The sequence below is a fragment of the Echeneis naucrates genome, chromosome 24 (assembly GCF_900963305.1).
Source record: "Echeneis naucrates chromosome 24, fEcheNa1.1, whole genome shotgun sequence".
NCBI classification, from domain to species: domain Eukaryota; kingdom Metazoa; phylum Chordata; class Actinopteri; order Carangiformes; family Echeneidae; genus Echeneis; species Echeneis naucrates.
In genome coordinates this window covers 7,909,650-7,934,096 of record NC_042534.1, presented here as the reverse complement: position 1 = coordinate 7,934,096, position 24,447 = coordinate 7,909,650, and the positions used below count along the sequence as shown (strand labels likewise).

At 41.7% G+C, this 24,447-nt stretch overlaps 1 protein-coding gene across 2 annotated transcripts in view; it reads right to left on the bottom strand.

The window, feature by feature from the left end:
- Positions 1–24,447, bottom strand: part of mettl24 (methyltransferase like 24) — a 28,052-nt gene that overhangs the window by 1,902 nt on the left and 1,703 nt on the right. The window contains exons 2-4 of one of the 2 annotated variants that reach the window (XM_029497042.1): positions 13,006–13,104; positions 9,524–9,663; positions 3,646–3,871 (exon numbers count right to left, since the gene is read on the bottom strand). In XM_029497042.1, the coding sequence (XP_029352902.1) occupies positions 3,646–3,871; positions 9,524–9,663; positions 13,006–13,104 (465 nt within the window). The remainder of the gene's footprint in view (positions 1–3,645; positions 3,872–9,523; positions 9,664–13,005; positions 13,105–24,447) is intronic. The other variant, XM_029497043.1, reaches the window with a different exon arrangement.

The window sequence follows — 24,447 nt, the reverse complement described above, 5'->3', positions numbered from 1 at the left end:
CCAATAGATGCCTTTAGATATGCTCCAGAATTACCCGGCCTCAGTACAGGAACCAAGCAGTTCTAAGACTTAACAGTTGTCTGAGTGCTATGCACTGTCCTCCCCATGGGCCCGCAAACTCCAGCAAACACAAATATGTTGTTTAATTGGAAGGAAACATAGTGGAAATTGATTTGGTGTGTGTGCATCACACTGCGTTTGTGTTCATTTGACAGGAGTAGGCACATCATGCTGCTTCAATCTGTCTTAATGATGGCAAGTCTGTTCTTTTTTTTTCTTTCTTTCTTTTTTTTTTAGTGCATATGATCTAAATTGCTTTTCTATCTCACTGGTCCCTGATTCGATGCTGCCAATATCAGCTCTCTGTTGGAGAAGTTACAAGCCCTAACAAGAATCCTGTCTGGTCTCAGCAAAGCCCATATGGGGCAGGGGCTTTGGAAAATGACTTCTCCTAGACTCCTGTGCAGAGTTAGCCACACTAAGGGATCTTTAACTTTGTTGGATGGAATTGAGATTTGGCAGCAGTTTTCTTTGTGGTTGGACAGCAAGGTTATCACATATATTTAATATCTAAAACAAAAGCAATTTGGGTGAAATGCAGCATTGGACAAAGGTTTTCAGCATTCTAAACATTTGCCTGATGATTGTTAGACATCATGCAATCCCATCAGGGAGGCATCTGACGGGCCAAGATTCATTCTGCTGAATGACAACAACACTGAACAGACAGCCACCGTCTTCAAGAACCGCCCTCAGAGACCAGAGGAGCACAGAGGGCTACAACAGATGGCCCTCACAGAGCCCTGATCCCACCATCACAGAGTCAGTCTGGGTTTACAAAAAAAGTGAGTTCCCCCTTCAGAAACTGGTGCTGTTCTAAAGGCTAAGGGAAGACCCAAGTATTGATTTAATCTAGATCTTTTTCTTTTTTTTTCTTATTGCACTTCAAATGAAAGTAATTTATGGCATAGTTTTAATAGGAATCCTTCTGCTGTTTTTTTGTACTTTAAGTTTCTAAAGCGGGGAATACAGACCTAAGAAGAACCATTTCAAAGGAATAATGACGTTAAGGTATTTGCTGGCATAGATGAGCAGAAAAACAACAGACAAGGAACGAGATGGCCTCTCAGAAGTAATAAAAATCTGTCTGCCAGCACCTGGAAGACTATCGATTAAATGTCTTGTTTGTGTTTAGAAGACTACACATCTTTTCAGTCTTTTATTTGGTTTGAAGAAATAAGATTTAAGGCTGTAATAAACTTTCACCCAGCCGTCGGTTAGCTCTTCCCCATGCCAGCCTTCATGATGAACTTGATTAACCTGCTACAGCCATCAACTATATTTATCATACAGACATGCAAGTGGAATCAATCTTATCCAACGATAAATGCCCTTTACTCTCCGAAAATTAATTTTCAATCTCTAACGGCACCAGAAGACCAGCTGAACTATTTGGATCATTTCCAACCTCCAGCATCTTCCTCATGCTGTCTGAAATAACAGCAAAAAGCCAAACTATCACTGTGACTTTCTCATTCATTCATTTCATTCTGTAAGCACACAGAATAATTTTAAAAACAATCTAACCAAACCAAATGCTATAGTGCCAGAGCCGATCGCTCTCTCTCTATGGCCTCTAAAGAATATTTTATGGAAAACAACTTTGCACTCCACCGAAAAAAAAAACAAAACAAAAAACAACCAAAACCTTCTGCTCTCCACTACTGAAATATTAATGTGAGATTGCTGCTAACAGTTTTTTTCCATAACCAATAACCAAATATTTCCAGCTCTTGCAGTGACTCAGGCACAGCGTGATCGAGATACTCTTGGTAATTACTTCTGTGAAGCAGTTGTGAGGATTAGGCAGCGCATTGGGACAAATTTCAATTTAGGGATGCTTTTGATGAGAAGTTGTCCGAGTCGCTGTAAATAAACAAGCTCCAAAATTTGAGAAAATAACTTTAAATGGAAGTTTACAGTTCGCTTTGTTAAGCGGCTTTAAAAGGGTTTATTTCAGGGTGGGTAAATCCTAACTATTAACAGGACTTTAATTTATGTCCCCCCCTTTGTTCCAAGTTCCAGTGACTGCTCTTATCAGAACAGCTCAAATGATTTTTCTTATACACTAGAGATGCCACCACCATAGCTTACCTAACCTCTATTATGTTCTATGCACTTTAATTACGCAGCTTGCCACTCACGAGCTGATCACAATTTGAGATATTTAATTAAACATCTGAGAGGTATGCTGATTCAGTGCTGCTGGAAGCTCTTCAGCAACTGCTTTGGCACCACGAGAGACTCCCACAGGCTTCTTGGCAGAGACGTGCTGCAGGAGCCATCTTGACAGTCACTTGCGTAATCCGTGTCATTTTCCCCACATAGTTTATGATGTAGTGAAGACTAAAAATGGCGATTGTTGGACTATTTCTCTGCTGCGATACGCACAGACAGACTTTGCGACTGATGGGGTCTCCTAACCAAAGGATGTAGCCCTTTAATGAAGAAACAAAAGAATATCAGTGGTCTGATATAGTCCCTTTCACTAAATGACATAGGACTTCCTGCTACTGACATTTGTCCCTGTGGTGAAAGTGTCTGCTGTCTCAGCTGGTCACCACAGAGCCTCGCTCAGTCAGTGACTCATCGGTTCTGTTATTTTAACCAACACAGATAAGATTTGCTGCACAAATGCATATTTTGACCTTTCGGATTACTCCGTTTGTTCACTGCTGCTTCTCCTGTCACAGAGGCTGAGCGAGAATCTTTGAGAAGAAATCTTTCTGCTGCAGCCGTCGCTTCCTCCTCTGGCACACTGTGTACTCACATTAAAACGCCATCACGAGGACGTGTGCGTGGCTGTGCATTTCAAACAGGTGGGTACTGACATGCAAAGCCACCATCATGTACTTATACATATGCCAATTTGTCTGCATCCTGTCATATATACAACAAGGAGATTATGCATAAATCAACACGGCTAATATGTCGTCCAGAATTTAAAATGAAGGACAAAGACTCAACAAGTAGGCGAAATAAAATATTGTTTCAGATTATGCAGACAAAACAAACACAAAACATGTTTCTGATTTGTCTTAAAACTGCAATACCACAACAACTATGAATGCACTATCATCTATGTGTAATTTGTCAGTGCTAAAGCTAAAGCTGAGTTATAAACAAACACTGGGTTGCTTCTATGAACTTGAATTATCATTCAGCCTGCTCCTAAACAGGCATGTTCACTCAGTCTATAAACTTTATTAGTATGCATGTTATCAGTGGGCTCGGTCTGCGTGCATATAATTCATCGTATATGCAGATCCCTATCTGATAAGCTGGACCACAAGCCCCAGGGGGTGTGTGTGGGTCTGAAAAGCATCCAGCATGATGATATTCAAAGGGGGAAAACAACATCATATATGTGAGATTATTCACCTCAGTTCAGAGGAATGAATCATAATGAATCATGTTTGGATTTACAGGAGGGAGGCTGTGTTTGCTTGTACCTTTTGAGTGAAGCTGACACGATGAGTTTATTTAAAAAAAAAAAAAAAAAAAAAAAAAAAAAAAAATCACTCATGCAGGTCCAGGTGGTTTTACATTTATGGAATAATCTATGATTCATTCATTAATGCTTACCTGTCTGTGTCCAAAATCGTTCAGGATGGTGGCCAGTTTCTTTGTGTTGGCATACTGACGCTGGGCAACAATGGCGGGGTTTGGATCCCTCCAGTCCACGGAGAGCCGGTGGAGCCACATTTCAGCCTGCTGCAGGTGAGGTTGCTTCAAGCTGGGATCAAAGCAGTGGACCTCACACCCTGATTTGGAGAGGAAATGCTCCAGGGACCGGTCATCCGCCCCCAACCTGCAGCCCACACGGGGATGAGATAATTAGGCTGTGTTTTGAACCTCAATACTTCATTAGTACAGGCCAAAGTGTGCACATGGAATTTCAATATTGGCATTCTATGTAAGTCCAAATAAGTAGTCCTGATGATCTAGTCTTTGATCTGATATAATTTTGCTGTTCATATTCTTACTCTACTATTTTCATGGCAATGCAGTAACTTGGTGGGTGGAGGGGCGCTGTTTAACTCACACAACACAACACAAATTTCAATCTTCAGAAAAGGTCATGCCATGAACAAAGATTCCCTGTGCACCATGTAAAGCTAAGCCATTTTTAATCACTGAATCTGAATCAAAGTTCATGACCAACTGACAGATTGACATTTGGTCCACAGTTTGTTAAAAATGCTACAAGTAAAGAAAATCAGGTGTTGAAAGTGCTCAGGTCAAGGCAGAGTGATGGGTGACTTAGTGAAAAGGAATGGGTTTCATGTCATGCTTTCATTGGATTGTATCAAGACCAGCAAAGAACTGGATCTTGTTTTATTCTAAAAGAAAACAGAGACGAAACTTCAAAATCACCCATTTCAACATTAAGAGAAAACATGAGATCTAGGACCCAAAGGTCTTCTTTATGAGATGAAATAACAGCAGCAGCAGTTGTCACAAATGTCAAAGGCAATAGAGGAAACTCTCTGAATAAAATGTCACTGACAAGAAACATACTGAACATCTTAGTAACTGTGTGATCCACACTTGACCTTCCCACTTAAAAGCCCCCACAAAAAAAAAAAAAAAAAAAAAAAAATCAATGCAAAAAGAGAAAAGATGTTTTTGGCCAGGAGATGTGTCTACTTCCTGTTCCTCTCTTAGTTCTTTTGTTCAATGGTTCTCTCGTTTGCTCCCTTCCTTCACCTGTCCCTCTTTTCTAGTCTGTGTTTTGAAATGTGTGTAAATGAAATTAGACAGACACATCCCCTTGTATTTCTCTCCTCCCTCTATCCCAGCCTTCCCTCTTCCAACTCTATGATTTCATCCTTTTCCTCCTTTCTCGTTCACTGTCTCCATGTTCCCCCGTGTGCTGTCTGTGCTGCGGCTGTGTTCTATAATTGTGGCAGAGGGAGTTCATTTCATAGCACATGTCTGAAAGATGAGGCACCAAGCCCCTGAATGCATCCCACTAGTAGGGAGATGAGGGATGCCTACATGGGAAAGATTGAGATGCTACTAGGCATCTCTTTTTGCTCTCCTAAATATTTCATTGAATGTCTCTTATTCTCTGGTGGTGTGTTTTTGGATGAGAATATAACCAGTGGTGGACAAAGTACACGGCTACAGTACTTGAGTCAGAGTGCAGATCCTCTAGGTCAAATGTTACTGCAACAAAAGTGAAAGTAGCCTTCGAAAATATTTAAGTATTCAAAGTACTTTTCATCGCAACCCACTGTCCTAAAACAGTAAATTGAAAGAATCTGACTACAATAAAGCAGTGAAAGAACTGATGTGACCAGATTTTTTTTTTTTTTCATAAGAAGCAAATCCTATTGAAACAAGTGCATAGCAAAAATCAACAAAAGCACAGCAACACTGTAATTGCCTAGTTCTCTGTATTAGAAGAAAACCACCCCTGTTAAAAATCAAAATGCTAAATAAAATAAATTATAATAACCTTGGCTCAGTGAGAAAACCTCTGTAAACCAGACATAAAGTTCCATTTAGGCTAACAGTCCAAATGGTACAATCCCCCCCCCCCCCCCCCCCACACACACACTCTGCTCCACTCCTCTCTCCTCTCCTCCTTCTAGTCTACTGCTCAAACTGGAAGAAGTTCTTGTTCAAGCTGAACAGAAGCTGGTTTTCAAAGTTCTGCGAAGTAATTCTTTCCCACTTGGCGTGAACATGAACCCAGCTGCACTAAAAAGCCTCTCACAGGCAGCAGAGCCAGGCAGGGCTGTGTTTAGCTTGAGAGACAGGTTGGACGCACCTCGGAACACTATTTCTTCAACACAATAGATAGACATGAAGGGAGTTCATGGAATTCTCCAATGCAAATATAACAAGTACTTCATAACAATGTTTGTTACAACAAAGTTTCCAAAAAACAAATCACTCAAGTGCCTGCGACCCGGAAACGGAAAAGCAGAAGATGGATGGATGGATGGATGGAAATCACTCAAGTAATCAAAGAAATCACTCCTCCAAAACTCCACTTACGTAAATTTACTTTGTTAACGTCCACACTGAGAATAACTGAGAACAGCTACAGTGACACTTCAGATGAGAGGGATTGGGGATTACTCCTAGAGCTGGGGGGCTATAAGGGGAGTCATAGTGAATTACAAGCTCTTCAGGATGACAATGATGAAAAGCAAGCAGTAATATCCTCTCCTATGAGTCTACATAGTGCAGGAGCAGTTACCCTGCACTTCGAATGGATATGTAAATATGAGCCTGGTCAAAGACAATCCTCACCATTAAAAATGTGGGTAATAAGAGGAAAGATCCTTTTTTTCACAGATGCTGCTGCAACCGGATGTGAACATGTTTGCGTGTCTGTGTGTGTGATGACTCCTAAACGTACAGTAGATTCAACATTGTAAAAACAGATCTGGTCCTTACAGTGAGCTATTATTTCAACAGCCAGTCTGGATGTTGTGAATCTTGGAAGAAAGACTGCTTCACAAACACTGGGTGGGCTGGGAAGCTATTTGCTGACAAGCAGTCTGTCTCCCCTCCGGATTTTCCCTCTGCTGTATATATAGCATTTGCCACAACATCTCTTATTTTTCATTCCCCTTCGCTTCAAATGGTGTTTTCAAATACTGCTGTCTCCTTTGGCGCTTCTCTCCATCCACTTTGCTCCCATTCTGCATCACATGAGCATAACATGATCAATGAGTGATGAAGTGCAGGTATTTTTAACTCTCTTGTTGGGCTTCAGCCTATATAAGTGCTCTAAATTTCAACAACTGGTGCACGGCCTACAGGTGGTAAGGCAAGTAGCCACGAGTGAACTGCTTTCAAACCGAAGTAGCAGAACACTTTTCAGCGTAAAAACTTCAGGTAAGTTTGAGATAAATGGTTCTTCAGCTAGAAATTAAAACAGATGGATGACTTGTGGGGCTATTATCTGGAATAATGTCTCATGCAAGTACCTCCTGTGACAGAAGAGAGATGTGGGAATCAATATCATTAATCACAGCTCATTTACAGAATCACCAGCATGCACAACGGACCTTTTTCACAGCAGATGTGAGCTGTCCAGGACGTTTCGATTCTTTTACTAAATCATCACTCACAATACTTTTTGTGCAACTTGAAGGAGACAAACAGAGGTACACTCAAAAATAAAAGGAAACAGTGCAACTCTATTTTCAGTCAAATGCTCAGGCTTAGCCACAAATCCCATCATCTACAGTTATCTAAGTCACAGTAACAAAAAAATGCTGAGAGGCTGCTAAAGACAACCGAATTAGTTTTGTCAACCTTAAAGAATTGGGCCACAAAAATGGTGAATTAAATAAGGTAACTCCCTGGAGACAAACTGACTGATGTCAAAGGGGAAGGACAGAGAAGAGGGCAGTAAATATGACCTGGCAGCTGGTGAGGGTAATGACTTCCCTCAGAGGAGCGCTTGATCTGTTCACCATGTCATGAGACTCCTGGACGGGAGGACAGGCGAGATTCTTCAAGTAAATTCATTAAGATATGTGGTCACCATAGTGTGCGTTGAATTACTCTGTGTGCAGTCATAAGACAAATACCAAAGAAATATCAATGTTATTACATTTAGGTGTTTAGAAAGGCCAAAAGAAAACACAAAAGAAAAAGGACACCAAAGATCATAAAGCCATCGACCAGGGTGCAGCGGCAGCAACAACAATAGTGATAACTGAATTCTGGTGGCACTTTTCTCAGAGTGAACGCGCAGTCACTTGAGCCACTTCTTCCACAAGCCGTACTGCGAATAATCCCACTGTTGCTGTGGTGACAAGTCGGCTTTTGTTGGCTGGAATTTGAGCTTTTTTCTGCTATCAGCGGTGGATGAGTCATTCTCAACACGCTTATATGAGTGAATGAGGAGAAAATGATAATCATGATCAGAAGGACAGATTGAATATGCGAGAGGAGGAAGATGGAGAAGGATGAGATGGAAGTTTGAGTGGGGGGGGGGCGGGGGCATAAAGGCAGGTAATTGGACTTGAATGTGGAAAAACATCCCGACACCCCTCTACCCCCACCGCCATGTGACAGATCAGAGAACTAATCAGAGAACAGCTGTTCATCTAGCCCAGGCACATCCATCCACGGCTCATTAAACAGCATGCAAATGAGACATATCAGCTATACACGTGGCCGCAAAAACACACAAGTCAGTACTAAAGTGTGCACACATTCACATTTAATATTATCTGATATGTTTTTAAAGCCAGTCTTATAAGCAGCAGTGGCAGCAGTGGAAAGGAGTTGAGGGTTTTGTAAGTTTCTTGTACAGCAAAGCAGAGCGCCCCTGAGAATTGTAAGATCAGAATACCTGGCATAGATTCAGCAGTATGACCAAGAAGTCTATAGGGGTGTGTGTGTGTGTGTGTGTGTGCGTGCCGTGGATCTAGGTCAAATAGAGGACATCGGGAGGAGAGGATCACTTAGTGTTGGAACTTCAGAGAGTGCTTAGACTTGATTAACTGCTTCACTTGGATCTTTCTTTTGCTCTCTTTTGGGTGGTTCACAGGATTTTTCATTTATTTTTGTGTGTTTTTTAGTTAGTGTATAAGCCAGAATTGAGGGACGACTTTGCATGAATTGAATCCATTCCAGGGGCCTTATGGGATCAATTAGATTGAAGAAAAAATGGCAGTGCAGCGGCTTTCATTTGCTTGAAAAACAGAGCTGTGAGTCACATCTTCCCCAAGATGATATTCAGGTCAAGTGTTAAAATGTTGCTGCATGTCCATGTGCTCGTCTGCAAGAATGACTTTCCATCACTCGGTCAGAGGAAATCAGTAATGTTTTCCACCAATCTCACTGTTTGACCCCTGACAGCTTGTCCAAAGAGAGCCCCCCCCATCTGACTTGATGCCAGCGCACCTGTGCTGTCTCTCAACAGTCAAATTAATATGGTCCCTCTCTCCTGAAGCCAAACCCTTCAGACCCTCAGCTCAGCGCAGACCCAGCAGGCCGAGCTGATTCACTACACAAAGCCAGCTGGGAGTGATTGACTCGCCAATCTTAAGAAGGTCAAATGCCTCGGTGGCCCTGACTGATTTGAGTCTAGATTACTTGCCACTCACGGAGAGGGAGCCGAAGCTGATTTGATGTGATGTTCCAAGTAAGAAAAGATTATCTTTACCTTCATTACAGTGTTTCATACTGAATATTTACAGAAAGAATGAAGAAAGTAAACTGCTTCCCTGTCCAACCATGTGAGCTGATCACGTCCACTCAACAAGAAAAAAGCAATTGTGACTAGACGTATCACAGCCTGTCTCTGCACCAGCTGCTCTGCCGTATCTGCAGATAACTCACCGAGTGTGAGGAAATCAGTGTTGTGAATAGTCACTCACTTGTGCAGTTGTGTACATGTCTCAAAGTGAGTGCACGGACACTGAAGTTTGTTGTAAAGGTGAAAAGATAAAGATGGGGGTGTCGATTGTGTCTCATTACGCACCCAAAAGAGTAGATCCTGCAGCGTTTGCTTTGTGTCCTGTGAGCCAGGCTGTACTTGGGATCCAGGCACACAGCCCAGCCTGTGGACACCTTCATCACTTCCTGAGCAGCTTCTTCACCAGGGACTGGTGAGCATGACACCTGGACACAAGCAGAAAGTTTGGTTATGTTTCTCCATTTCACACGAGAGCCCTCCATCACATGACGTTCAAACTGAACCAAACAAGCATAATACTGGCAAACAGAGGAACAGATGTTCTCCAGTGGCGCTATGCTCCTGCTCTCAAGAGCTGGATAACATCTGACCCCACACTTTTTAAGCGAGGATGGAGCTCAGTGATGCACAAAAAGCAATTATTGTTAAACAAATGTCAGTACCTGAACCATATCAACTGAACTCAATGAAGATTCCAGGCCAAATATATATAATCTGAGTAATTCATTGTTTTTTTTTCCTCCTTCATAAAGCATAAAGAAGATGAATCATGACTGGCTGCAGCATTGTCCTGATGCTACAAATATCCTTTCCTCCAAATATCCTCATCGTTGATAATGGCCACTGAACTTGACCCTCAGCTGAACTGCGACGCGTGTACTATTTGTCACAACACACAGCTGGATCCAAGGCATCAGCAGTATTTCCAAGTCTCTCGCATTTGACATCAGAGTGAAGGAATAGGGGAAATGATACAGAGATAATATAATAATAACAACATGGAGGAGATGGGAAGTATTTTACAAAAGGAAATTGGCCAAATCCGCTTATATAACAATGTGTGCATGTGTGATAAGTCTACTCCTCCATATTTATTTAAAACAGACACTTAATTGTGGTATTTATCATACTATTGATAGAGAAAGTGGCAACAAGAAAATATTGTACAATACAATAAGAGTGTTGCCTTGAAGTTTGTATTACCTCCCAGATTTGTGCTGTGTTCTCATCTCACCCTGAAGCTATAAAACAGAGCCCAACATGGTCAGTGAGGTTGTGAAGTCCTGCATATATTTATACAGCAGACACCTGCGTAAACACTGCACATGCAGCAGTGTACACATTTTGCATAAAGTTCTATCGCTGGAGATGCTACTCAAATATTTTGCGGTCTGCTGTCTTCAGGCTCCGTCTACTGCTGCTGAGATTGAGTTTACAGAGGTGGTAACAATATTGGTTCAGAGAGAACGACACGCCATCCAGGTTAGAACAAGACAGCGTGTGTGAATGTGCGTGAAACCAATATTAAATATGAAATAAGAACAAGGGAAAATAAAGAAATTATTCCTGCAATCCAAAAATATTCTGCCGCCGATCCATGCACACCGGTACCCTGCCTCATATGAATCATATCTATTGTTCACGTCAAACTGACAATTTTGCCATTTGAAACTTTTCAGTTTTACTTTGGCTGCCGGCACGTACAGCTTTGCAGAGACTGTTTCCTTGCTGTGGCCCCTTCCAAGTAAACGCCTCCCTTTAATCAGAGATTTCTGTGACGGGTCACACAGCGGGTGACTGACTAAGTCAAGTGCAGTGACACTGTTTGGCAGGGAATAAAAGTCACCTGATGTGTCTTTGTTATGTAGAGCACAAGAACTGTGCTGTGCACGTGGGTGGCACAGCAACGTATTTGAATGAATTACGAACACACACCGTTATCCCTGCCATTGTTCATGTGTTCCAGCTGAATGCATTCATCAGCACAAAATGTACACTGTGCAGTGAAATGCAAAATCACTCTTGGTGTTTTTGCCATTTCACATCTGCAAACTTGCTGTTGTGCTGAACTGCTGGCTGCTGTTTCTCTGAATACTTAGCTGGAAAAATTGAGCCGACCTGAATTGACAATACATTATAAGGAATGAATAGTAATGACTTTTATTGTTGTTGGCCTAATCAGAGAAATTTATCGACCGCACCGTAAAAATACTTCTGGGGAAGGACATCCTCCTATGTGTGTGTGCGCGCTGGTGCATATAAGATACACTTACTGCTATTGATTGGACAGTTATGTCTCTAGCCATCACGCTGAGTAGCAGCTCCACCAGGCACTGTGTCAGTCAGCATTACAGCTGAGGATGCTGCTGTGCCCCCACCAACTCCTTACACCCTCGGCTGTCACTGTCTATGACGGACAGTTCCCTTCAACAGCCTCCCACAAAAACAATCTTACACACATGCACATTCAGACAATCTCTTTCTTCGTTCTTGTCCTTGTCCCCATCCCTTTCACACACACGCGCACAATTACATATAAATGGCATACATATAAATGTATGCATAGACACACAAACACACACACAAGCACACAGCCTGAGGCTAACTCATTATGAGCTGAATGTCTGCTTTGTGAAAGATACTGAACGAGTGCTCAGTCATTTCGAGTGGAATATTCTGTGTTCTGGCTCTGCTTTGTGAGGGAAAAACGATAAGTCGCTGATTTATCCCCAAGCCAATTTCATTACAATAAAACCTGGAGCACTGTGATCCCAAAAATGTCCATCTATGTTTGGGGAAACGAAACTGTCTTTGTAAACCCATCATAATACATCTCTATGCGTGTCAAACTATGAACATCTTAATCGATTTGCTGTAGCTCAATACTGACATAGACGAGTGAAACACAACTGCTCATTGATTGAATGAAAAGCGGGGCTGGGAGCTCCATCTGTATAGTAATCAATAGAGTGATGAGTTATGTTATGAGAACTGTGCGGCTGTGCCCAATGTGAGCGAGGCACCAGTGTGTCTCAGTCTGCGGCTGACAGATACAGGCTCGCTCTTATATACATAATAATGACCTGTCAAAGTAATGCTCTTCGGCAGCAACATCTATTCCAATTATCTGACTACAAAGCACTGTCTGAGCAGTATATTCCTGCATCACTTTACAGCTTCAGACAGTAAAAGTCAAAAACTTATTCAGAACGTCGCATTTCCCTGATGGAGCAGAGAATCCAGTATGGCCCAAATCACAAATGAAGTGCAGAAAAATCAAAACATTACTGCACACGCAGAGGATAAGAAGTTACACACTACTGTCACACGCATTCGCAATACCGCTACGTTTTCACATCTGTTCTCAAAGCTTCCCGATCAGATCTCACTCTTGCCCGTCGATGCACAGCCTACAGGCAGCTGTGCATAAATGTACATGAACATCTGCTCCAGATTTTTTACATTATGCATTATAGTGCTTGTGGTTTCATTGTGAGCTGATGGATTCTATACATTAAATGGCCAGTGGCAGAGGAGGAATCCAAACCCTCATCAAAATAGTGCCAAATTCAGAATAAGGACTCCTGAGAGTCTGATACAATTAAATATATATCCATTTTTTGACTATTGTTACAGATGTGCTAACATTTACTATGATAATGATAATGACACATGATAATGTCCCTAACAAAATGAAACTAAAAATGTTTTAATGAGTACATTTCAGCTTTAAAGGGCCTGTGTGAATGCTTTTTATTAAAACTCACTTGTGGTGTTGTGATGTAGCCGAGAAACCTTTTAGCTTCTTCCTCCAGAGAATGACTCTCACTGGCCCAAGGCTCCAGGTCTATGTGCCACCTCAGAGCCTGCAGTGGAACACGCACATACACGATCATTAATAATGACAAGGACACAAAAACAGACGATTAACTAACATCAAAGTAGGCCACCGAAAAGAAATCCAGTACAAGGACAACAACGAAAAGAGCCTTAGTCTTTGCAGGTGTAGTAACCCACTTCTGTGCAGCCGCTGATGGATCCAGGTCATAGTGTGCTCAGTTGAGCATTTTTTTCTTGTGTGTTCATGACAAAGAAACTGTTAAAGCTCAGTTCCATTGTTAGTTTAGTGAAATGTGGGCTGCTATTCATTCTCATGCGTGCTGCACTGCAGAGTACGGATTTAGAAAAGTCGACCAACAGCCGGCAGTAGCAGCTCACAGAGGTTCAGCCTGGTGCGATGTGTGATCACATTCCTGAGACCTGGCGGAGCTCGGCCTTAAATTCTCAGTCGTTTCTGCAGGAATGTGTCTGTTTGTGATTAAAGAGCGGCCACGACATCGAGAGAGAGAATGGGAGGCAGAGCTGCAATGATGCATTTGTTGGTTGTGCAATCACTTCTGGGATCAAACACTCCAGCCAAGTGTTCATTAGCAGCTGTGGTATAAATCATGCCGGGTAATGTCACGACAGAGCACATCCCTGCCCAGGACGCTCCTGCCTTCATCAGTGTTTTATGAGCTAAAAGGATACACAGTTCAGTCTCAGTTTCCTCAGATATGCATGGATCACTCTCGGCCTGGCTAATAGGATCCTGTTCGGGTTTGTTTGATGCTGAGCACATCTGGCGAATGCGCTTCAAAATTTATTATGGTGAGATCAGGTCTGTTCAGGAAAGTGAACTTGTGTTGGAAATCACTTCAATGTTACTCAGCCGCTTTTTTTTTTTTTTCTTTCCATTTTTGCCTCCACTCACAGGTCTGCCCTCCAGTTCAGCTTGTGGCTGCAGGCCTGTAACAATGGGCTTTACAGAACACTCTAATAGGTCATAATTCATTTGCTGTGAAACTCATAGTGGGAGCTATTGATTACCTCCAAGCGCTCATGAAAAGGTCAATTCTGTGATACTTACATTTTGTTAACATGCCAATGGATATTGTACTTTTATCCCGCACAAACAAACACATTTTTACACTGCGCATAAGCCACTTCAATTCAGTGACCATATAAGGTCTTATATACACGCAGACACTTTTACAGGTATGCATTTACTGCGCTTGGACAGCACACTACTGCTGCATTATCAAAGGTATCAACATGTCCAACAGTGCTGCTGATGCTGGACCTGAACCTGCCAACGCAGAGAATCCGCTGTCCCCTTTAATGGCTGCAGATCCGGATTCAAGCAACCCTATTCAGCATTTAATCAATTTGCAGTGTTGCAAACCTACTGCATGCTTCTCGTCCCTCATATCTATCCTCTCTCTCTCTCTCTCTCTCTCTCTCTCTCTCTCGCTCTCTCTCTCTCATCCCTCTGTTTCTCTCCTCTCTCTTTCTCTTCCTCCGGCTGCAACAGCTGATTCACTTTTATTATCCTTCCCTCTCTCTCCCAACATTTTAAAACAATTGCACCCATGATGCACGAACAACTTAATTACCCCCCACTACAGACAGGGGGATGGAAGTGTCATATATGGGTTTTTACATTTTCTACAGTTTCCTGCTACAGCACACACACACACTATAAACACGTACAGCACTCAATCATGATAATGTTCTTGCTCAGGTTCACAGTTCACAGTAAAAAGTAAAAAGTGATCAGTTTTGATCAAATGAGTGAAAGTACCAAACTCCACATTCCGGTAATACTTCTGGAAGATTTGCACCCTGCTTTCCACAGCTAACTTTGTATTTGTTTTTTATTAAGTCATTTAAGTTTGGTTATGGGCCAATGTTAAAAAATTACTCTCCATCTTGGACCAATAGAAATGTTTTGATAATGAATCAATTGTATGTTATTGTGAATGTACTGCAGAGCTGTACTGATCTGTAGTACATTCTGTCTGCCGGTTCAGTGCTGAGTGTTATTTCCGCTGGTTTTTACCTCTGACTCACCCTCCATATGGAAAGTTTGTTGTTCAATTTGGATGCAGATCACATAGCAGAAAAGTGATGCGAAGAAGAAAACAAACACTAATTCACATCAACATTGCATTAAAATATTCCACAGCGATACCAGGAGAGTTTTTTCAGAGACGGGGAGGATGCGTGTTGGCGTGAGAATCTGTTATTTACACGTAGACAAATAACATCAAGCTCTCTGCATCCCTGGAACTCTGAAAGCTCCCAGAGCTCTCCGTCTCCACAATGCACTTTTCATGTCCTTACTGAGCCCTACCTGCAAAAGTCAGCTGTCAGGCCCCATACATCAGCCCGGTGCAGGTTTAAACAGGACTGCTGATCAGAGGGCAGATATCTGGGACAATGGACTCACTGGGAGGTAGCACTGTGTGAAGTGGAACTGAACATGAACAAAGCAAAAAAAAAAAAAAAAAAACGCCAGAATGAGGGTCGAAACCTCTCTCTCTCTCTCTCAACTGTACAGGGGAGGAGATATTGAATATTAAGCAGAGTTTATCATGCTGGGGGGTATAGATCCAAGACTAGTTTTAAAACTTAACTAAGAAGAAACGTTACCCTGGAGGTGTCTTTTTTTGCCTCAGTCTTCAATTCTTTATGTGAAGTTATTTAGTGTAAATAAAAGGCAATCTTTAGAACAACTTTTGTACATTCACTCCAATTGTTGCAATAGATGTGTGTGTGTATTGATGTATGCACACATATAACCAGGCATTCCCATGAGTTCTTACTAATTGCTGAATCTTCACGGAGCATTGATGAGATTAGTCTTAAGCCCCATGTTCAGCAAAGCGAAAACGAGTCATCCTCACCTCCGACACAGCAGAGGTAATCAGTGTTAATAACAAACACGCAAAACATCACTCAGAGCTGATGAGCCTCGGCCCTTCAGACTTTAGTTCCAAAACATTAGATGTAACTACAAACCCAGTGGGAGCGCTTCAGGTAGCTGCTGTAGCATAAATTAAACGATGGATATTGAGAGAAACTGGCTATGAAAGTCTGATGAAAATTTATTTTATTTTTTTTTTTTTTTTTTTTGAGAAAATTGTATGGGTCGGGTGCTAAAGAGTTTGCCCTTGAAAGATTTGAAACCATTTAATTGATGTAAAAAAAAAAAAGTTGATGTGCCTGTTAAAATGCATTAACAAAAATGTAACTGAAGATTCATTTCAACATTGAGAATTGAAGTGAAGTGAAAAGATAAACTTGCACTCTAAAAAAGCCTTTGGAAGTATGAACAATAAACTGAGCCAGAGGTGACAGAAGTTAGTTTGGTCCAAGGACAGCAGGAAGTAGAAACGGCAAACATCTCCACAGTATGTCCTTTCAAACAATATGGTGAATAAAGAGGTCATTTTTAAGACAAACCATGGCTGTTACAAGAAGGCAAAAATAAATGTGAGCGCTGGCTGAAGTACAGCTAAACGGTCAGCTGGGGTGAAATCCAGCAGAGCTAATGTCAGTTCGAAGAGTTTTGATAAAGGTGAGGATATGTAACTTGATATAGTTTCAAACGGCAGTATAATGACTGAAAGTATATGAGGTGAAAATAATAATCATAAAAATAAAAATATGAGATGATTAATTTCATTCATTTTAGAAGAAAATTGATTAAGTCAATTTTACTTCAGGGAATAATTTAATTTTATTTCACTGTACTCTGATCCTGACACATTCCTTGTAAAAGGAACAGAAAATGGATCTGGTGCATTCCTTGTCCCTTTTTTGACCACTGTTATAGCTGCATGTCCTGATGGAGCCTCTCAGCCTGGGCGTGAGCAGCCGGGCCGAGCGTGAATAATCACCTGGGGAAAAGAGGGTGGATGGGTGAGAAAGAGATGACGAGATAAAACAAGAGAAGACTGTCTGCCAGAACAATGTACGCAGGTGAGAGGAAGACGGAGGTAGAGATGAGGCGAAAAAAAAAAGAGAGAGAGAAACATAGCTGGAGAAGGAAATGAACCTCAGTGTGAAGGCAGCGGGCTTCATCACCTGTGGATTAGCGTGCAAAAATGACAAAACTGATGAACAACAAGTGATGACAGTGTGGTAGGAGCATCAAGGAAGACATCGCACAGTCATTGTGCACCAATGTAAAAAATGTTACAGCCACAGGTGAGGCATGTCTGTCCACTCAGAGGCCATAAGGCGACAGAGGAAGTGCTGCCAAGTCAGTCTGTTGGTAAAGAGCCAGGGCAGCAAAATGGCAGATGCCTGCTCATTTCTTGCAATTGCTCTCACCAGAGTCCAGGCGCATACCAACAAGCTGTGCAGCCAAGACGCCAGAGCTTCAGTTCAACAGCCTGTGGACTATGCTTTTTGGTTTTTTTTTTCCTTCTACACAATGGGGTGTCTTGAGGTGAGGTTATGTTCTTCTGATAGGCTGCATTTTTCTGACAGCTTCGGTTACAAAAGCTTGCTGTTTGCTTGTCAAGACATGTGATGGACATGTGGGCAGGCAGAGAAGGCAGAGAAGCTGTGGGCGCTGAAATAGCAGGTGGCTGATGCACATTAACCTCCATCTGATTTCTAACAGGGGATGATCCCAGACCCAGGTGTGTGTGTGTGTGTGTGTGTGTGTCTGTGTGTGTGTGTGTGTGTGTGTGTGTGAGAGACCATGTTGGAGACTTGGGCTCCTAAGGTCTGTGCTAATGTGATTTGGGGAGAAAAAAATAAAAAGATGCTCTATTTCATCACTTTTATGTGGCAAACAGATCACATCATTATATGAAATACAAATTCCTGGTGTTTTCATGAGACATTTCACTTGATAATTACGGGTTGATAAAGATGAAGAATGACAATTCAGTCTACTTCATCACATGACTCCACTGCTCATACCAACTGGCTAAAAAGAAGAATCCCCCGCGGCAAAATGTACTGCGCTGCTCATAAAGCACATAGAGGGCATTATTCAGCAGTTATCTTATTACAATGACATGTGAAACAGCTGGGCAGTGTGTGTTATTATAATGACACATCTGATGATTTCATTATAACGCCAATGTCAAGAAAGATAAAGTATTCGATTTTGTTGTAAATGAAGTGAAATGATGCGGTTACCTCTAGCTGCTTTAAATAAGTCGAAGTAATTACCTCCAACAGCTGGCCAGCGCATACTTTTTCAAGGACAGAGTATTCAAATAGAAATGACAAGTGCATTTGACGGTTACAATTGTTTATCTGCAAATCCAAATGCACTTGTGGAGTCGGTAATTACCTGAATTCAACTGCTGTCAAGGACAATGTCAACTAATGTTTCAGTGTGCTTCAGCCAGGCATCAGTTGGGTATTGACTATTACACACAGGGAAAATATATGTTGAATCAGTTCATTGCTAGTTTGGGTCTTTTCAAAGGATTTGTAAACAACAAGGCCAGATAAGACAGCAACAACAGCAGTCTCCTTTACACAAAGTTTTCAACAGATTTGTGTCGCAGATCTTTGATACCTGTTAAATTAAGAGTCAGGTAATGCATGCTGAGTAGTCAGAAGAGCAAAAATAAAAGCTTTCATCTGTGAACATTAAGTACATAATGTGTTATATAAGTTGCTAATAAACAGAGCAAGAGAGAATTATTATATAAAAGCATAATGTAGGGTGTAAAATAAAAGGATTTATAGGCTCCCAGTATAGCATGACTATGACAATCACAAAGCCTGACTAAGCCCTATCATTCTGACTAATCTGGGAGATACAGAGACCGGCAGTGGGATCAGACCCGGCTGTCTCCTACTGCTGCAGTCGTCTCTATTCCCCGGCAGGCCTGGCTCGCCGGCCAATCCCAGCTCAGCACCAGAGTACATTGAGAGACGGAGCGGGTATAACAGAATTAAAGGAAGGATTACACTGATGTTTTTTAATAAAGGCAGTAATCTCTGAAGAGTTTAGCCTCAGTTTCAAAGGCAGAGGGGTGATGTGGAAGAAGCCTGTGAAGGGGTGGAGGGACGCGTGAGCCGGGAGGGTTGGATGTAAAGTGTTTAAGTGCGCGTGAGGCACAGACGGTGTGGACGGAGGATGAAGAGATTGTTGTCTTCCTCTATTCTACTCTGTCTGGATTGAAGGAGAAGCGAAAAATATATAATGCATATCATAAACATGCACACATCAAAGCCTGTGTGGTTTTTAGGCGTGCCCTGGGTCAGGCCATCATCTAAAATCTCTGTAGATTTGCTCATTGCCTTTGAAACACAATCCCCCTTCCACTCACATCATGGCAACTGCACTCATGCATGTATTCATAAACACATGCTTTCATTCACCGCAGCATGGATTGATGGAGTTTTGGAGCAGAGACAGCAGAGACAGCTTTTTATGTATATGTAAAAAAAAACACAAAACAAAAAAACACAAAGACACGTTGTCATCTGATTTCATCACAAAGTGTTTGAACCAGGTCCACTTGGCAAGTGCCTGAGGAGACAGATGGGGTCTTATTGTTAGTAGGCTTGCAGTTACAGCCCATATATGTGTGTGTGTGTGTGTGTGTATGCATTTATCTACACAAGTGTCTTCCTGGGCAATATCCCAGATATGAGATCTGTATTTGATGATGTCTCATTGGGAGAAGGAGAAGAAGCATGCTGAGCACCATATGATGCTTCCTTCCTGGGGTGTAGCTGCAAAAACAGAAAAAGTGACAGTGACATAAACCAAGAGAGGTGGTAATTTTCTTTCTCAGCTCAAACATTCTCTCCTTTTTATGATTCAGCTGTCTTACGCATAAATGATTACCGAATGTAAAAACAGAAGAACAAATGGAGATGTAGATTTCCTTTCCATGTCTTAATAATGTATTAGTATTAATAATGATTTCAACAGCAAGTAGTTTTTTTTTTTGTTGTTGTTGATTTCAATATTTCTTCTAATCTCTTATCTGAAATCTGCACTCTCCATAGATTTTCTACATAGATACAGAGAGCAGGAGTCAGAGACGTAGAAATGTTCTTGCCAAACAGGTTATGTGGCAAAGAGTTTTAAAAATGGCTTAAAGCGACAAGAAGCTCTTAAAATGGTTTTCTCTTCAGGTTCACTGCCTTTCTCTGTTGCCTTTGGGGACTAAATGGTTTTGAGTGAGTCTGTTGTCTGTGTAAACAGACACACAGATTCATGCGCAGTGTGAATGTGCGTGGTTGGGGAGGTGTAGGTGAGGGGCAAGGATGAGAGCAAGGGTGCTCCATTTCAGAGGTCAATGCACTCATTCATATCAGCTCGGAGCGAGGCCGCAAACTTCCAGGAATGTTCCAGACAAGGCGTCGATGTCTGAGGGGAGTGTTGTGCGATCAGGACGTTGGACGTGACAGTTTGACACTGACTTTTCCCAGCTCCAGTGGGCGTCTTTGTCCGATAGCTATTGGGACACGCACAACAGAGCCACTATTTATTCATTCGAGGGCATTGAATGACTTGTGTTTTTCATCTACGGCATATGGTTTTCATCATCATCTTCCTCTCAGTCACAGTTTGGAAAACTGAAGTTTGTTTTAGGGCTCAACAATGCTCCTACAGTGCTTATGGCACCAAATGGGGAACACTGCGATTAAATAAGAGTTCCTCAAATTTTGAGGGGCGGCTGATTGATCATCTCAAAGGTCTCTTTGTGCCCGGCTTGGCAAAGATTCCAGGTTGGCCTGTTTTTCTTTTGGTCTGACTTGGATACTAATCTCACTTTGTAAAGCAAAGCTGTGTGCCTGTCTACAACTGTTTACTCCTCCGGTGTGGTTACAAAGTGATACGATGTCACCGCAGCATTGTGTTGTAAAACAACATTGATGTCCCAGCGTGTTTATCTTCATGCTCAGATTTGAATCTGGAGCTCTTACAGTTTGATAAGTTCCTGTCTTGCCTGTCATCCTGCTCTTGTTCTGCTTAGGTGCCATTTGTAATTTTGAGCTCATGAGCAAGAGGGTTAGCGTGGCCCAGGTAACATGTCAGCTGGCCAGCCAGTGATTCCCTGAGACTGCCTGGTTTCTCTGATGCCGCTGATGCTCCAGCGCAGGGTTAAAGATGCCTGAACTGACTCAGGACTGACTCCAGTCACACCTTTGAGATTACAGAAGTCCAATCCTCGCATGCTTTTCCAAAGCCTCTCTCTATTCTCTGTTGAGCTGAGGTCTTTCAGCTCTCCAATACATGACCAAGGTCACTGGGTTTCTGTATAAGGAATTCCACGGGGGGCCCAACGCTGGCTGCTGGTGATTTGTGCAGACAGGACAAAGTGGCCTTTTTTGTTTTCACTTTACTCCGACATTGAACTAATCAACGCTCAACTGCAAAGCATTAATTTGGAAGCACTCTGATGCTTGTTCGAACAAAGGTAATTAATACATGCCTTGGAGATAAATGAACTTGTGTTCCGACTAATTAAAAGCAATCATCTCAATCTCAATTACAGTGCAGGCTGCTCTCAATTATTGGTGTTTTAAGCAGCAAATCAATGAACATAATCATGAGTGTTTTCATTGACTGAAACAGAGTGAATTCAGGTTGTTTCAGAGGGCCAAAAAAATGTTTGTGTAAATCCCCTTCAAAGGATTTTTACCATATTTCCTTTTCTCAGCTGTGCGTGAACAAATAGAAACATCTAGTTTGTATTTCTGGCAATCTGCGAAAGATTCCAAAGTCACCGCTAAACCAAACAATGAAGAAAACAGTTTCTGCCAATAATTGCCTTCTCCCCAGCCACGACCGTGTAAATCTACACAAAAAAGGATCAGCTATTGCACAGATTGCCTTTCTTGTCAGCTCGACGTGCCTGGATGATCATGATCATCATGCTGTCTCACTGTGTCATGCTACACAATCTTCAAAAACTGCAAAGCTTGTCTGAAAGGATCCGCAGTACCAAATCTCTTCTGTTATGAGAGCCGCCTGCCTTATGGGCTTTGGATGTGAGCATGTGTGGCATGTGAAGGACAGCTGTTGTATCTGAGAGGACTCTCTGACTCTGGGAAAGAGATCCTGTACAAAATCTCTCACACTCACAATTCTTTCAGTCTGAAATGATGATGTGCAGTGAAATAGCTACTCATGTAACAGTTTAACATTAATAATACATTTTTACATTAATTTTGGAGACTTCTGTCAGTGGAAGGTAAGTGTGAGCTGCCTTAAGAGGAAAAAAAAAAAAAAAACAGAACAAATCAGCTGCAGACTCAGTACACGTCTTCAGAGAAGTAATTTGTGCAGACTTGAAGAATCAAAAGCAGAATTCTCTTTTTGTGACTGGATTCACGAAAAAATACGTTTTAGACTTAAAGTTCCTGTTTCACTCCATGCGGTATGAAAACAGTGCACTTGTGACAAAACAAAAAGTAATGAGACACTTGTGGGTCAAGATACTTCCTTTTGTTTCTGTATTTGTTTAGTTTCAATGGCTGTGCATGAACCCTGTATAAAACATAATCAAAGGCTGATAAATGCCTGATAACTAAGTACATATAAGCCATAATAAAAGACTGACTTAAATTATACTGTATTAAAAAGTATGTCTACAACTGAAGACCTTGATTCGTCACTGTAACATTATTATTCTATCTACACATCTCAGAGATGAGAAGCAGGACATTGCATAATATGAAAATAAACTATGGGGGAAAAAAAGACACAGCTAAGTCCTGTCAAAGGTCTATGACCCCAAAATGATCAATAACTTTGCCCCAGAGGGCATTTTAGTCACAACAATGTTCAGCAATGTTCCTGAGGCACTTTGTTCAGAAATAAAAGACACAAACACACAAACCATTCCTTGAGGAAAACCTGAGAAAGTGCAAGTAGGAATTTCTCCGGTAAGCAGGACAAACTGTTTTTGATGTGCAGAGCAGGCAGAAATGATGTGCTACCTGTCTGAGCGGCGCTACACATCTGACAGCCAGTGCTGATGAGCTGAAAAGCAGAACTCCACTGCAGACACAACCCACTTGGATGTTGTTGCACAAACGGTGTGCCTACAGGGAAGGTTGGTCCGTCACTGACCCTTCTCAAGAACTAAGCCTGCCAATCAATTTGGAAGAGTCACAGCCTCCCTCAGAATAAACAGGAAACTATTCTCATTTGGTATGCAGTGCAGCATCGCAATAACAATATTAAAGCAATATATGGAGAGTGGAACATGGAGACTTTCTCAAAGCTCTCAGCAAGAAAAAGCATCTGTTCGATATGTTTGTGTGTGTCAGTGCACCATCAGTTAACTATTGTGTTAAAATTAGCATTCTGAGTCATCGGTGTCTGCTCTTCTGTCCTCCTCTCGTTCTGCCTGCGTCTCTTTCTCTCTCTTTGTTGTTTAGCTCAACACATCTTATATCTGTTTATAATTTACCAATTCGTCCCGCTCCTCTTTTGACAGCAGTGAATAAAACCTGTAAAGAAACGTAAAGTCTCTCTCTCAACTGTGTTTTTGAATTATTTGTCACTTCTCATTGCTCAGACTGAGCCTCAAATCAAAAAGGAAAATATTCAACTTTTCACATCTCAAATAGCAGCAAGGATGACAAAGCAGCTTATGTAATGGTGAGGATGTCTTTGTTGGTCTCCTACAAAATGCCATTAACTGGCATAAGATAGCTCAATCTGTATGTACTTTATAATATCAGAAACCAAATCACGTAGAAAATATCCTCAGCTACGGTTCAGCTGATGAGCCGATCACCTACACTGATTGCAAAATGTAAATGGATGCATATATACATATAAAAATGATAGCTTCCCACATGCCACATTAAATAGAAAAATCCTCCCAACAGCTCAACTGTGCAGACTAATAAATAATCTTTAACATAAAAAGTCAGATTCCCTCTAAGGTGAGTTTCCATTTATAGTCTTGAATTGAAAACATATTGTTTGAGGTTTTAGTTGTCGAATACTGACCACGTCACATTTAATATACTGATTCACAGTTCACAGCCTGCTGTTTCTATGGAGTAGAACTCAAATCCATAAAACATCCTCCTGCAGCATGGGCATAGATATCCAGTTCCTGCATCTGAAAGTATGACGGTTCCAAACAACCGCTCATAAATAGATAACTGCGAGGCCCAGCTAACAGTTTGTTTATGCTCAGCAGCGAAGAAGATTCAAGTCGTTCCACAATCTGCTGAAAGCACCAACAGTTTTGCTGCAGTTAACACTCAAAACATGGCAGTGGAACAGAAAAGAAGAGATTATTTTTCCCTTACCCACTAATGACTAGGCTCCTACAGGTTCTCTGAAGTCATTGCTACTCATCAAGGCCACAGGAGGTGTCCTTATCCTTCTCCTCTCAGAGCAACAGCCCTGCTTTCTGGCCCATTAT